At 37.2% G+C, this 13,733-nt stretch overlaps 1 protein-coding gene and 1 long non-coding RNA gene across 7 annotated transcripts in view; one reads left to right on the forward strand and one right to left on the reverse strand.

Moving 5' to 3' along the window:
- Positions 1-7,726, forward strand: part of SNX10 (sorting nexin 10) — an 83,729-nt gene extending 76,003 nt beyond the window's left edge. For all 6 annotated transcript variants that reach the window (XM_017527025.2, XM_037737921.1, XM_017527026.2 and 3 more), the window contains 2 exons: positions 5,207-5,419; positions 5,875-7,726. In XM_017527025.2, the coding sequence (XP_017382514.1) occupies positions 5,207-5,419; positions 5,875-5,956 (295 nt within the window). In that variant the 3' untranslated portion in view covers positions 5,957-7,726. The remainder of the gene's footprint in view (positions 1-5,206; positions 5,420-5,874) is intronic.
- LOC119470944 lies at positions 2,021-9,503 on the reverse strand. The gene is made up of 3 exons (XR_005199925.1): positions 9,396-9,503; positions 5,725-5,952; positions 2,021-5,364 (listed from the first exon to the last, which is right to left on the reverse strand). It is a non-coding gene; the product is annotated as an uncharacterized LOC119470944 (long non-coding RNA).
- Between the last annotated feature and the right edge of the window lie 4,230 nt (positions 9,504-13,733).

The raw sequence follows: 13,733 nt of genomic DNA on the forward strand, positions 1-13,733 counted from the left end.
CCTTGAGATGTGGTCCCTGCAACCTGATTCTAGAGTTGCCTGTCACTCTAGTATAGATGTTGTCCTGGGGGAGCTGTGGCAGCTTGTCTTCTGTAGAGAAGTCTTACTTCAGGTCCAAAGACAGCATGTGCCTCTGAATTATATTGCTAGTTAAGCTCAGGGCTTGTATTTTTGACCAGGAATTACTTCATTGTTTTGAACACATCTTTCTATCCACAGTTGATCTACCGAAATTAATGACCCAGTGAATGTCATTCAGCATAGTGGGGTTATGCTTGTGCCAGGTTATTTTTGCACAGTGCATGGCTTAACTGTTTGCTGGTTGTATTTGATGCAGATGTCATGGTAGAAAGTATCCTGGTTCAGGTACTCAAGGTGCGGGTTCTAGGTCTCCTATAATCATGGTTCCTGTTGTTGTTTTTTTTTTCCCAGCTGCATGCTGTTGTAGTAGTCACTTCATTCCTTTTAAGCCTTTGTTTGCTATAGAATGGGATAATATTATCCACACATAGCCAGCCTCACTGGGTGTTTGTGTCATACAGATGAAAAGGACTTGAAAAAAACTCCAAAAACCATGCAGCGATCCTTCATTCAGCAGATGTTTATTAAGTGTATGCTTTGGGCCAGGATGTGTGCCACGGACATAGGACTGCACAGAATGAACAAGTCCTTGTCCTCTTGATGCTTCCATTCTAGTGGGGAGCACTGTGTACCTCTCAAGGGCTAGACTCATTAACACAGAATCTGGATTGTCATTTGATTGGATTGTCAAATTGTGGAATTGGCAGGGGGTTCTCTTGTGATATCATTTATTCCACTGGGGTATGTGAACATTTGTCTCCAAGCTAAGATTTCATTTTAAAAATGAAAGCTGGAGCTTCTATACAGCCTAAGCCTGAAGGAAGTGAGGAGTCAGACACCACAGGGCTAGCTTCGGGCCTCACCTGGGCTCTGTGCCCAGCCTCCCTTTTTTGTCCTACAGATCTGTGCTTTCCCAAGTTGTGTAAGGTAGCACCCTCCATGTCTTTGCCCTGGTGCCCCCTCCCCTCACCCAACCCAGGTTCACTTGGGGAGATTGGATGTGATGTGTATGTTGTGTGTCGTGGCCCCAGCTTGACATCCTCTAAGGCCCCATTGGTTACCTCTTAAGTAGGGCCAGCCATCAATAGCCTGCATCTTGTTTGTAGAGGAATTTTAGGAACCACAGCATTAAAACGTGGAAACCTGCTTGTATTGTAGGGTTTTAGCATGTATTTTTAAAGCCTGGTTTTCATGTAAGTTTTGAAGTTATGAACTGGAAGCACTAAATATGTTCAAATCTTTTGAGACCACAATGTCTTTGTATATGTGTATATACACCTATTTTTCTTTAAGGTCATTTGTGAAATGTTACATATTTAATAAAAAAGCACTGATCTTTGTAGAGGAATTAGAAAATTGTTTCTTTGACTAGGTGCCAAATAAGAATAATTTCTACCATTTATCGAACACTTTCTACATGTTTGGCATTTTACATGTTTTAATCTCAGTACATAGAAAAATCTTAGGAGTTGGGTATTATCTCAGTTTTATAGATAAAGAAATTATAGGAAAGGTGGAGGTACTATAAGAATCCCAGGACCTGGCAAATTTAAAATGAGCAGTAATCTTAAATGCAGGCTACATTTGGTATGATTATAAGATATATATTCAAATATATTCATTTTGCTTCAGTCTTGACTATAATCTCCTTTTTGTATTCTTGCTCCAGAGTAATTATAAATTTAAAGTCACTTCTAATAGTTATGAAAAGAAAGTTACAGACTAAAAAATATAAACTCTAAGTCTTCAATTGTGAAAAATGAAATTCTTACTAATTTTTAGGTTGAATGGGATTTTCAATTTAGGTTTGAACACATTTATTCATGACTGGGAGCCAGCTTCCTTTCTTTACTGAATTCATCCCATTAATACAATTACATTTACCCTACAGTTTAAACTTTTATATCACAGTTTTGTATTTCTTCAAATATTAAGGAATTTTTTTTTTTTTTTACAAAAGGCTACTGTTGAAACGTGAAACTAGTTTTACACACACACGATTTTTATGTCTTTGTGTTCAATAGAGGGCACCATAGCACAGATCATGAATGTCTTCAATGAAGATTTGTAGGTTTTATTTTTTCTTATATTAAGAGCTAAACAAGCTGAGTCAATTTTTTTTTCTACATCAGACTGCTAACCTTCCATGTACTATACAGATGTATATATATATCGCTGTATTGAGTTCAGTAGATCCAGGACATCCTTAGTTAGGGTGAAATGATTTTGTATAGCTATATATTGTTCTCAGCTAAACCAGCATACAATACATCTAATAAAATCGCATTGAAGAAAACTGATTTTCAACTGGTTCCAATTCAAGGAAAAAACAGATTTTGCTTTGTTTAGTCTGAAATTGTTGTAGGGAAAGGAATAACTTCTGATCTGCACCATAAATATCTTTTTAGAAGTTCTTTTAAAATTCTATAGGCTATTTTTTATTCCTTTTATAAAGGTCTGAAAATCATGTACTTTTTAAATGGAGGTTCCTACAAATGACGTTTTGTTGACTGTTTTACAGAGTACTATTTATATTAAGTTTGAAATTGATTTTCTGCTATTACATTTGTCTGTGGAAAATATGGCACAAACATGACTAAGAAAAAATAGGATTTAATAGTATGATGGTGGCAGTCATAGCCCTCTCTGATAGTAAGCCAAATAGTACTCAAAATAAATTAATTATGCTCACCTAACCAGATGGGAAAACACTCTCAAATGTTTTCATTTTAAATTTCAGAATGAACTATCTGACTATAAAATTAAAAGCATATAAAGACATTCAAAATTATTTTTGCTTATTTATAACTCATACTCTTGGAGTATGGTGGCATGAATTTAGACAGAGAAACAGAGGGGATTCCAAAAACCAAAACTGTGCCTAGGCCACTCACTGGTTTGAACTGTAGGTCTAGGGGGCTTCAGATGTTCCTTCCCCAGCCACATCCGTCTCCCTCTTTCTAATTGTGAGCTGGGTGGGCCTGGCCCTTTCTCTTTTCATCTGTGTGTCCTCCAGATGGCAGTATTGAGCAGAAAAGAAAACTTGGAAATAATGAGTCTAACGTACAGTAAAATTGGAAATTGAATTATAGCTCAAGAAAAAGGACAGTAGCCTTGAGGTCCTGATCAACCTGGACTATGATCACTTTTGTTTGCTGTACCTATGTGTTAAGTTACTAGCAAGTTAATAACAGTACGTGAGCGGTTCAAGGCTCAGTAGAATTGCTTCAGACATGAAATAAAGCTAAAATGAATTTGTGTCCAATATCATTGGCATTAGTGCTCATTACTTTTGTGGAGTAATGCCTCAAACCATCTAAAATCAATTTTAAAGATTACCCATTATTTTATAAAGAAAATAAAACACATTTCCAACAGAAACAAAGCAGCGAGTACAATCCTAGGAAAAGTTCCTTGTACTTAGGGCAGGCAGGAAACTGCTGACAGCGGCCACAGGAAACACTCCTCAGACTTCACGGACTTCACGATCCATGTTCATATTAATGGCTGTTGCTCTATAACTCTTCTCTTAATCTGAAGCATTTAAAACAAGAATGGTAAACATTTGTAAATGTAGAAAATAAATCTCAAAGACTAGTAAAAGGGATTTACTACTTAGCTACTTGTACTTGGTAAATTCATCATTATCATGTGACATGGTCATCTTCTGGGAGGACCCAGGGCCGAGGACACAGAAGGAAAAGGAAGGATTTAGCTGCTTTGCTTGAGGTTTTGCCTTTTAAAAAGCACAAAAGTTTTCCTTTTCCTTTTAATAGACCAGTAAAGAATATTCTCTCAAACTGTAAACCTGCTGAAGAAAAGGGACAGCTAGGTTTTGGTTTTAATACTGTGCATTTTTAGGCATTTTTGCCTTCTTTAAGAAATAATTGTTTTATTTTGTAGAAAAGGACTTGGTATTCTAATGACCTTAAGATTTTCACTAAATCAATATTAATGGCCAAAAGAGATTTACTTTCCTTATTACTTATTTTAAAAAGCAGAATATAAGGTAAGGTTCATTTGGTCTGAAATACATGATCTATTTTTCATAGATCATTATATTGGAAAAATCTTTTGTTGGTCAAAATTATACTTGGGTTTTAGTGTTTTAGTTTTGTCCCCTATATCTGGTCTTAGTGTCTCCTCTTATGTAATTATTGAACTGTTAGTAGAGACTAAATTATCATATGTCAACATCTTTGCTAAAAAGATAAACCAGTTTTTATTTAAATATAAAGGTGTACTTTGATTTGATTTCATATTCTAAGATGTGAATTCAGAGAAAACAAATTCACCGATGATAAGAATTTGAGCATCTATAGATTTTAAATTAAAAACTACAGAATAGCTTTAAATTTTCCATGTAGTTCTGATGCCCTAGTTGAAATCTGTTCTTTGTAAACTTTGATCTTGAATGTGGGAAGAGCAACATGTACTCATTACTAAATTATCATATTTTAATTATGTATATGGTAAAATTGGCTGGGATCAATTTTATTTGGTTGCTCATTTTGACAACACAGTGATTTAGTGCTGCCAAAGATTTTGGATAAATTTCTAGTCAACCTTAAGTATTAAAAAAAGCCATCTCTCTCATGAGCTGTTGTAAACATGCACTTAAATATATAACTATATTTGTAAAGTTTTAAAATATAAACTATGCTAAGAAATGTATCAACCTCTTCATATAATTTTTAATAGTAGTTGAAAGTTTTGATGTTTCATGACAGCCTATCCCATAAAGATCACTGAATTGACATGCTGTTGGCAGTAAATTTTTTTTTAAAGTAGAATAAATTTCTATGACTATATAAGCAAAATATTTCCATAATTAATCCACATGGTAATAACAGATGGTTAAATTGAAGAAATGTCCTTGAAGTTATTCTTTTAACAGATGTTCTTAACTATTAGCTGCATTTTTTCACCCACCTAAATTTCCAAATAATTGAATAAAAGTTAACATATGCTTTCTTCCCCTTAATGGGCAGAGCCCATAATTGATGCAAAGTTTACCACAGTAGAGAAATTAACTTCAGTGGTACATTTCTAATGATTTTTCTTTCTTCTGCCCTATCATTGACCATCCTGTTCACCAATTATTCTTCCTTTTTTTTATATATAGAGTCCTACAGAATGCACTTTTGCTTTCAGATAGCAGCCTTCACCTCTTCTTACAGAGCCATCTGAATTCAGAAGATATTGAGGCGTGTGTTTCGGGGCAGACTAAGTACTCTGTGGAAGAAGCAATTCACAAGTTTGCCTTGATGAACAGACGGTTCCCTGAAGAAGATGAAGAAGGAAAAAAAGAAAATGATATAGATTATGATTCAGAAAGGTATTTCCTTGCGTTTTGATTTAATGTATATGTATTTATATAACACATAGTGCACATATGCATGTGTGTAGATATATGTACACACTTCCCTTTTTTGTTGATGTAATTCTAAGATAATGAAAAAATTAATTGACTGAGATTTTATTGAGCTGTGACAGCTCATCATAGTAGTCTTCACACACACCTCCACACTGAATTAATGAATGCAGTAGAAATTCAATTATTTGCATTCTGATTATGTGACTTTCATTTAGTCAGACTTGAATTATTCGCGTTTAAATTATCTAGCTAAAAAAATACCCAACTGCACTCCAAATGGCTAATTAAAAGTCCAAATTTCCTGTCTCTCTTTGTGACTGGAGATAATTAAAGTTCTCCTCTGTTACTCAGGCTTTGAGTGTGTTGTGAAAACCAATTTCCTCTTTTTATTATTTTCCCCCTTTCTTCTTTTCCAGTTCATCCTCTGGGCTTGGACACAGTAGTGATGACAGCAGTTCACATGGATGTAAAGTAAATACAGCTCCACAGGAATCCTGAAAAATAATTCTAATGTTACTATCTTAGGAACAGCAAATTATGTCCAGTCATAGAGAAGATAGCTTCGTAACAGTATATTCTTACCTAAAGCTCACTGTCATGATGTTAGGTATTTAAATTCTTAAAGATGTTGGGTTGTTTATTAATGATATTTTTATGTTGTCTTAGGTAAGCTTCTGTGTAAAGCTAAAAATCCTGTGAATGTAATACTATCCTTTATAGGCAGACATTATTGGTAAACAAGATCTTGCTCTCAAATGAAATGACTTACATGTTTTAAAAAACCTAGTTGTCTTTATTGAATTTAAAAAGATAGGTAAATAAGTAGCATTTAAAATCAAGATACAGCATTTCTTCTTGTATCACGGGGCAGTGTTACCGTAAACACAGTGTATATGTTATTAACCACTATGAAGAGTAACAGCATAGATGAGACTGCCTCTCTCAGACATGTGGCTGATATTTTGTGGATACCTCCCACGCACTGGCAAAACACTATGCTTTTGGGTGTTTGACTGAATTATTTTAAGAGTATTTAACCTTTCCAGTATTCTGTTTCACGCTTAGATGGAAATGTATCTTATGAGTAGAGACATATTAAAATAATGTTTACATCTTAGAAAAAAACATAGATAGTGCTAATAATATTACTTATAATTGCAATATAAAGATTCAGAAAGACATTTTCATTGTCCAAAATCAGCTTCACCAAATGGTTTCTGGAGACAAATCGTTTGTTTTCATTATCACATAATTAGAACTATAGGTTAATGATTTATTTTCTGACTAAATGTGCAATTTCTTATCACTAGATAACTTTCAGTATCAGTGGTGGTTACTTCCTACTTAAATCAGAGGAAGGATCTTATAAAAATTAATAAATTTAATTTTACCAATAAATATTCCCATAATTTAGAAAAGGATGTCAACTTGCTAATTTCAGAAATATTCATTAAAAAGGCCCTTTCTTTTAAAGCATCCACTTGAAGACTAGTATAATTTTATAAAATGTCTTTTTTTTTTTTTTTTTAGTGTCCCAAAGGTATCTTAGATAAACTGTTTTGAACTTCAGATTTCAGATAAGGCAGAATTTTTGTGAGATAATTACTCAAGTTTCTTCCATGTTGAATGGCACAAAATATTTCTGTGAAACTAACAAAAAGATATTTTCAGATAACTAGGATAACTTGTTGCTTTAATTAAATGTTACCCAGCCTAACTGGAGAGTGGCCAGAGCTGCTACAAAAAGCAACTTTTCATTTTCACTAGGAAATTAAAAGTTATTGTATTATTAAAAAGTCTTTACAATGCTTGTTTCAAAGAACCAACAGAAAAAAAAAGCTAACAAAACTAAAAACTAACATTTAAAAAATTAAATTCAGAATAAGAATGATTTCTTTTTTCTTTGTCCTTTTTTCTTTGGTCTAAAACATTATTAAATTTTGGTAAATATTTTGATTTAATGTGTCTTAGATCCTCATGATTTTAATACAGGAAAAGAAAATATTTAGCAATTTCTTACCATGCTAACATGTAAAGTTTGTGCCATCCAGGCATTTAAGAGCGATCCTCATCCTTTAATTAATATGTATTTGAGTTGACATTTATTTTACAGCTGTTTTGAAAAACACATACTGTGCCACCAATTGTCATATTATTTTTAGATAATGTATCATAGCCATCAAAATTAATATTAAGTAATGCCTAATATACCTGGTATGTAAATGTAATGAGTTCATCATTTTTACATTAAACGTGAAAAAAAATCAACTTTGCTGGATCACTTATTTTGTACAAGAGAATATATTCTGCCTTAGACCAAAACTCAGTGTTTTTGAATTTTTTGATGATGAAATTTGGTAAAACGTGGTCTGATATTCGCTATAGTTGTACATATTTGAGGCTTCTAGCCTTGGTTCAGTTGTTTTGGTGTCTACACACTGGCTTCTGAAAACTGATTTTTTGCAGCTGAAAGATTTAGATGAACTTCAGTTCCCAGTGGTTTTCTTGCTTCGTCTCTTATTTTTCTCTGGCATATTTTTATAAAGCTTTCTTTAGGAAAAAGAAAATAATTGCTTTTGGTAATTAACCTGAATAGAATAGATGTTTAACACTATTTTTAATGTGACTCAAATGTAAAGAATTGTATTCCTGGATTCTTTCTTATTACAATACAGCAAAATGGCATTTTCCCTGGCTAATTCTGAAAGGGTAAACTATTCACCTATAAAGCCAATTTATGTGTTTTGTTGTAGAACCAGATTTATATATAACCCAAAGGTGTCAACAGTGAAAGTCAACAACCTGTTACTTAGGCTTCTTATAAAGTCTCACTTGAAAGAAAGTTACTTAATTCTAGTTAAAATTTCAAGTTTTGAAAATTACTAGGGAAAAACAAGTATTTATTTTTAAGCAGATATTATCCCTTAAGATATTAAGTATCTTACTAGTTTTTCAAATCTAGTCTACATTTTATTGAATAATTAAATACAAACAGCTGATATGCAGTATAAAGTAAAAGAACAAATTTTCTTTTATGACAATTAAGAAGTTAAACAAATTCATTTAGCCTGGCCACAATCACTGTTATATCCAACAGTAAACTGGATGTTGTTTTGAATTTGGTTTGTATTTTTTGGGTGCCTTAAAGATTCCTTGTTATTGAGCTACTGTGGTACAAATAAGGCTTTCAGTATTTGAGCTGTAAAAGAGGACCCTTGTTCATTAGAGGCCTCTTAACATTTAAAAAACAAAAATAACAAAGCTTATTCTGTTTCTAAATAGCTTTCCCCTTAATATTTAAATTATTAGCTGGTATCCTGTGAGTACAACGCAACATCTTTTCAGTGAAGGAAACAATTTATTTCAATACAATTCTGTGTTTTTGTTTGGAATACAGACCTTTTCTTAGTTGATTATATATGAATACATTTTCAAATACAAAATACTGTCTGAAATTAGTTACTGCAATTTGACATTCAAAGCATAGAATTTTCTTTGCAAATAAACGTCATAAGAAATTAATAATTTTAATAGAGTGGAGTTCAAAAATTTCAGAAGGATGTAAATAAGCAACAATTTCTTTAACATTTGCTATATATACAAAGGACTTTGGCTCTATTCTTTGCCATATGCATCTTACAAACCAGTCACCATTGTCCCTTTTAGCAGACACAATTGCGCTTCAGTCTTACTGGAAACTTTTCTAGATCATGAACAGTGCATTGGACACTTAATTTTTTAGCTGCGCAAACTGATAGTTAATGACCCCTTCTCTTTCTCCAAAATTCCAAAGACTTCTTTTCAAAAGACATAGAGGAAAAGAGAGAGAGAAAAAAAAAAAAAAAAAAAAAAAACCCATTAAGCTACAGTTTCCTCCTGAATTTAAACTCTGGTCTAAAGACACTATGCAAATGGCTTATGCTAAAGAGGAAAATACCCTTTCTCCCCCGACGAGAAGTGTAGATTCATCCAAAAGCCCACACTGCTTGTCTTTGCTGCTAGACGCACAGCACGGGCATAACCTGTGGTTGTGTTTTTGCTAGTTTCTTACCTCTGGGCCTTCTTTATAGCTTTGCCCCCCACCCCACTGGCGGTGGCGCTCCGGAAGCTGCACCCTCTGCCGGCGGCGGTGACTGGGCGGCAGGTAGCGAGCCAGCCGGCCTTGGTCCGGTAACCCATGGCAACCGCTCTGGTAACCCATGGCAACTGCGCGGCGGAAAGAAAAAAAAAAAGCCCTAGTGGAGGGGGCGGCGGGCGGTGAGTGAGAACAACAACGCAAAGAGACAGCGATTTACCGCGCGGCCTGCGGCTCCCGGCAGCACCTGCTGCAGACCGGCCTGCGAGGCCCCATCCCGCGACTCTGGCTGCTGGGGAAAAGAGCAATAAGCAGCGCTCGTGCAGAGGGTCTCCGGGTGGTGCGCTTGGTGTGGGAGGCTGCTGTGAACGCCGATGACCCTGCGGACCTCCGCGTGTCCCGGCTTCCAGGGCCCCGCGGGGCCAGAGAGCGCGCGTGGATTGGGCCCTGCCGCCCAGGGGCTGGGCGAGGGGCGGCCGCGCGGGGGCCGGGGCCGGGGCTGGACTCCAGGCTTTGTTCTGTAGACGCTCGCGACCGGCCCGAGGAGGGGCGACAACGTGCTGCCCTGGCCCGGTGGTGCCCAGCACCCGAGGGTCCCCGCAAGCGGATGCGGTGGGGCCGGGCAAACTCTCCACGCCCTAAATTTTGTCATCTGCACACTCACCGCACACATTAGTTAACCCCTTTCCCTTGTAGGCCCCCAAGAGGCTAAAACCTGTCCAGCGGGCGCGCGGCCGCGTTAACCTGCCCCCTCCCGTCTGGAGAGGGAGGGGACAGTCGCGTCTGGTGGCGGGACTGGGCTGCTGGGGAAGAAGTGCGTGGCTCGAGGTCTAGAAATGAGCCTGGGTCAGAGTGCTCTGTGTGTGTGTGTGTGTGTGTGTGTGTGTGTGTGTGTGTGTGTGTGTGTACGCGCGCGCGTGTGTGTAGGGGCTGCAAGTGGGGAGATAGAAGTTTGACATCCGCTTTCGGCTGAGATCCCTTAGGAGGGACTGTGTTCTAGTCCCCGGAGAAAGCCGGTAACACATCAGGTGCCAGGCCGCCGGAGGACAGGAGGGGGCGCTGCCGGGCCAGTGCGGAGGCTGCAGCCGCCATCTGCAGATCGCGCCCTTGGTTGGGTCTGGCGAGCTCCCCGCGTAGTGGGAGTGGTGTTAGGGCTCCCAAGTAGAAAGCACCTGCTCCCTACGTAGGCGTCGGTTGTACTTAGGAGCATCATTTGCTCGCTCGTGTATTCGCAGAACCGCTATCCCGCAATAAGATGGTTCAGGAAATACAACTGGAACCGTTTCCAGTGCATAAAAGTCCACAGAGAAATGTAGTGAGATGAGAGACCACGCTAGGAATCTTGAACATCCAGGTTGAATTCTAACTAGCTGTGATTCCAAGCACATTGTGATGTTTTAAAAAGGAAAAGATTTGGCCTGGTTGATTTTGAGGTCCTCAATTAATCCACTCTCTTTAGGTGTGTTACAGGGACAAATCCCAATAGCAAAGCCATCTGGAATATCTTTTTTGTTTTTTGGTTTTTTTTTGAAGGCAAAGGCCTGTGCAAATACAATATGCACATACTTCCGAAAGGTGCTTGGATCAACAGTGTTTAAGATATTCCATAGTTTTACTGGTAGACAAGGGAAGCTGGCTATGTAGAGAATCCTATTTTAATCCTTTCATAAAGAAAAGAATCTTAGATCTTAGGGAAACTTGGCTTATTTTCACAAATATGCACGTTCTGGGTTCCACTGCTTACAGAGGACCAGCATCGGGGAGCATGTGCTAACTGTTTGAGGTAAAATACAGGCTGACCTGCCCTGGGATCCAGGCAGTACAATCCCAGCAGTCTGCATAGCGGTTTACTGGGAGCCCTGTGCTTTCGTTTAATTTTTTTTTTTTTTTTTTAACAAAAGCAATTACAGAAAAGTGCAAATTTAACGTGTGACATTTAACATTTTGCCGTGGCAGGCAGCCTCCACTTAAATCGGGCCTTTCTGCGGAACAACAGGAGCCAAAAGGCCTTGTGTCATGGAGTAATGTAAGACACAATCTGGGCTGCAAACGCACAATGAATCGGGAAGGATTTATGTAATTAATTGACCAGTCTTAACCTGTTATCGTGATGTAAGGAATTTGGAACTCATTAATTTGGGCTCTGACAGATTTCATATTAGAGCTGGCAAATATGGATTGAGCCTCTTATTCTTGTAGCAGCTGGAATTTCCATGACAGTGAGGCTTAGTGAAGAAGACCTATTGCTGGAGTCAAACTGCCTCTTGCTAATCAGTAGCCCTGCTCTGCATTAAAGGGATAATGAAAAAAAAATGAAAAAGCATATTACCTAGGTGAGGGAATGGAAGGGGCTTGTGTTCACTCTGCTAGTATGTGGGTTGAGCTCAAGCATTTGTAGTTGAACAAAACATTAATTGCAATCATTGAGTTAAGTGATTTCTCAACACCATGAGAGAAGAGAAGGTAGAATGGTGTCAGGGTCGGGTTTGGTATTATCCAAGTTAAAGAGGGATTAAAAGACAGAGCCTCTGCATTTCCTCTGCGTGCACACAGAGACTGTATGAAGAAGGAGATAGAAGTCTTACAAGGGGCAAATGGAAGTTTTTTTTGGTAATGTCATACAAATGAGCAGTTCTGAGCCCTGATGGAGAGACTGCCTTTCTCAGGAGCCAATTTCTGATTCCTGGTGGGAGTTCCCTAGTGGACCCCGTGAAACCCAGAACTCACATAATGAGCATTTAGTCGATAATTTAATCTGTGTCCTCTTCAAACCGTACGATATTTACTGAATCAACCATTTGGAAATGTCCAGTTTCTTCTTTGAGATTGTAAATAAACTCAGTAAAAGTTTAACTTTCACTTTTTTTCCACCCTTGACAATCAGAAAATTGCTAAGCTCAAAAAAGGTCCCAGAGATTAAACAAAATGGTTTTTTTTTCCATCCTTCACAATAGTTTTCCTTTACTGCTGTACTATGTGATAAGGTTAATATAACAGCTGCCATAAGGATCATTAATACAGGGAGATAAGCAAAGTTGCATGCTAGAAACATTTGCAGGGTATCATTTGCCTTCTGCTGATTAAGAAGCCTTAGGTAACAAATACAGACCACAGGCACTGAATATTTAACTTCTTAGACAGTCCAGTCAAACTCTTTAAAGTTGGGTACTGACTGCTCTCAAAATGTGTTCTTTAAAAAAATTTGTATGCTACCTACCTTTTAAAGTTTACAGTCAAACATAATTTACTTTTTAATATAACAAATAGTTATAACCCCTTCAGAAATGAAGATTTCTGCCCTCCTCTCTTCCTTCTTTTCTTTTTCGAAAATTGTTTCAATTTCAACCAAATTTTAAAGTAAAGGGTTTTCCTTTTAGTTAGTGATAATGGGATTTGATCTATCAATGAAGTGCTCAGTATAAAAATTTATTTTTGATTATATTGTTAACAAGTGATTTTTTTAGCTTTGGCTCCATTTAAATGAATACATAAAGATAAATGCTAGAAATTTGCATCAATATATTAATATTATCCTTCACATTGAGAGCAAAAAGGGAGCTAGTAGTTGTTATTGGTATTATTTCAGTGACAAGGCAATGAGAGTCAACAGCTGATACCGGCAAGGCTTGGATAACTAGTTTAAACCATGACAAGGGCGATTAATAGTGTGCATAAACACACTTCAAGTTTGTATACATGATCTCAGCTCTCACCTAGCGATTTCTTTGTATTTTTTTAAAGGGTTATTTGTAAGTTGGCAATTGAAAGGCTATCAACTCGTGCTGTGTGTACTGTTTATATATCAGAGGTATGGAATAGACATACTGAAGTGTGATTTACTGGAGAGAGTATTGATTTAGAAGGATGTTTGTGAATCAGGTTCTGGCTCTGCAGCTGGCACATACCGAAAGGCAGCTCCCAACCTCTCTGGACCTCAATTTCCTCATCAGTGCAATGAAAAGACTGGATACAGAACGTCGCAAAGGTGTTCCCTATAGTGCTAGTTCTGAGGAACGCTAGTAAGTCTACTAAAAAGAAACAGGCAGGTAGGATGGAGGTTTCCACAGCCAGTTACATTTTGGAGATGTTGGGCTAAACAAAGTTTAATGATTTTTCTGTAGGATTTCTCAGTGCCTTTCATATGGTAATATTCACGGTTAGGCCAGCTCGGAGCTCCAACCTGTAATTCTAGCACTCTGG

Source organism: Cebus imitator, unplaced genomic scaffold (genome assembly GCF_001604975.1).
Source record: "Cebus imitator isolate Cc_AM_T3 unplaced genomic scaffold, Cebus_imitator-1.0 Scaffold45, whole genome shotgun sequence".
Classification (NCBI taxonomy): Eukaryota; Metazoa; Chordata; class Mammalia; order Primates; family Cebidae; genus Cebus; species Cebus imitator.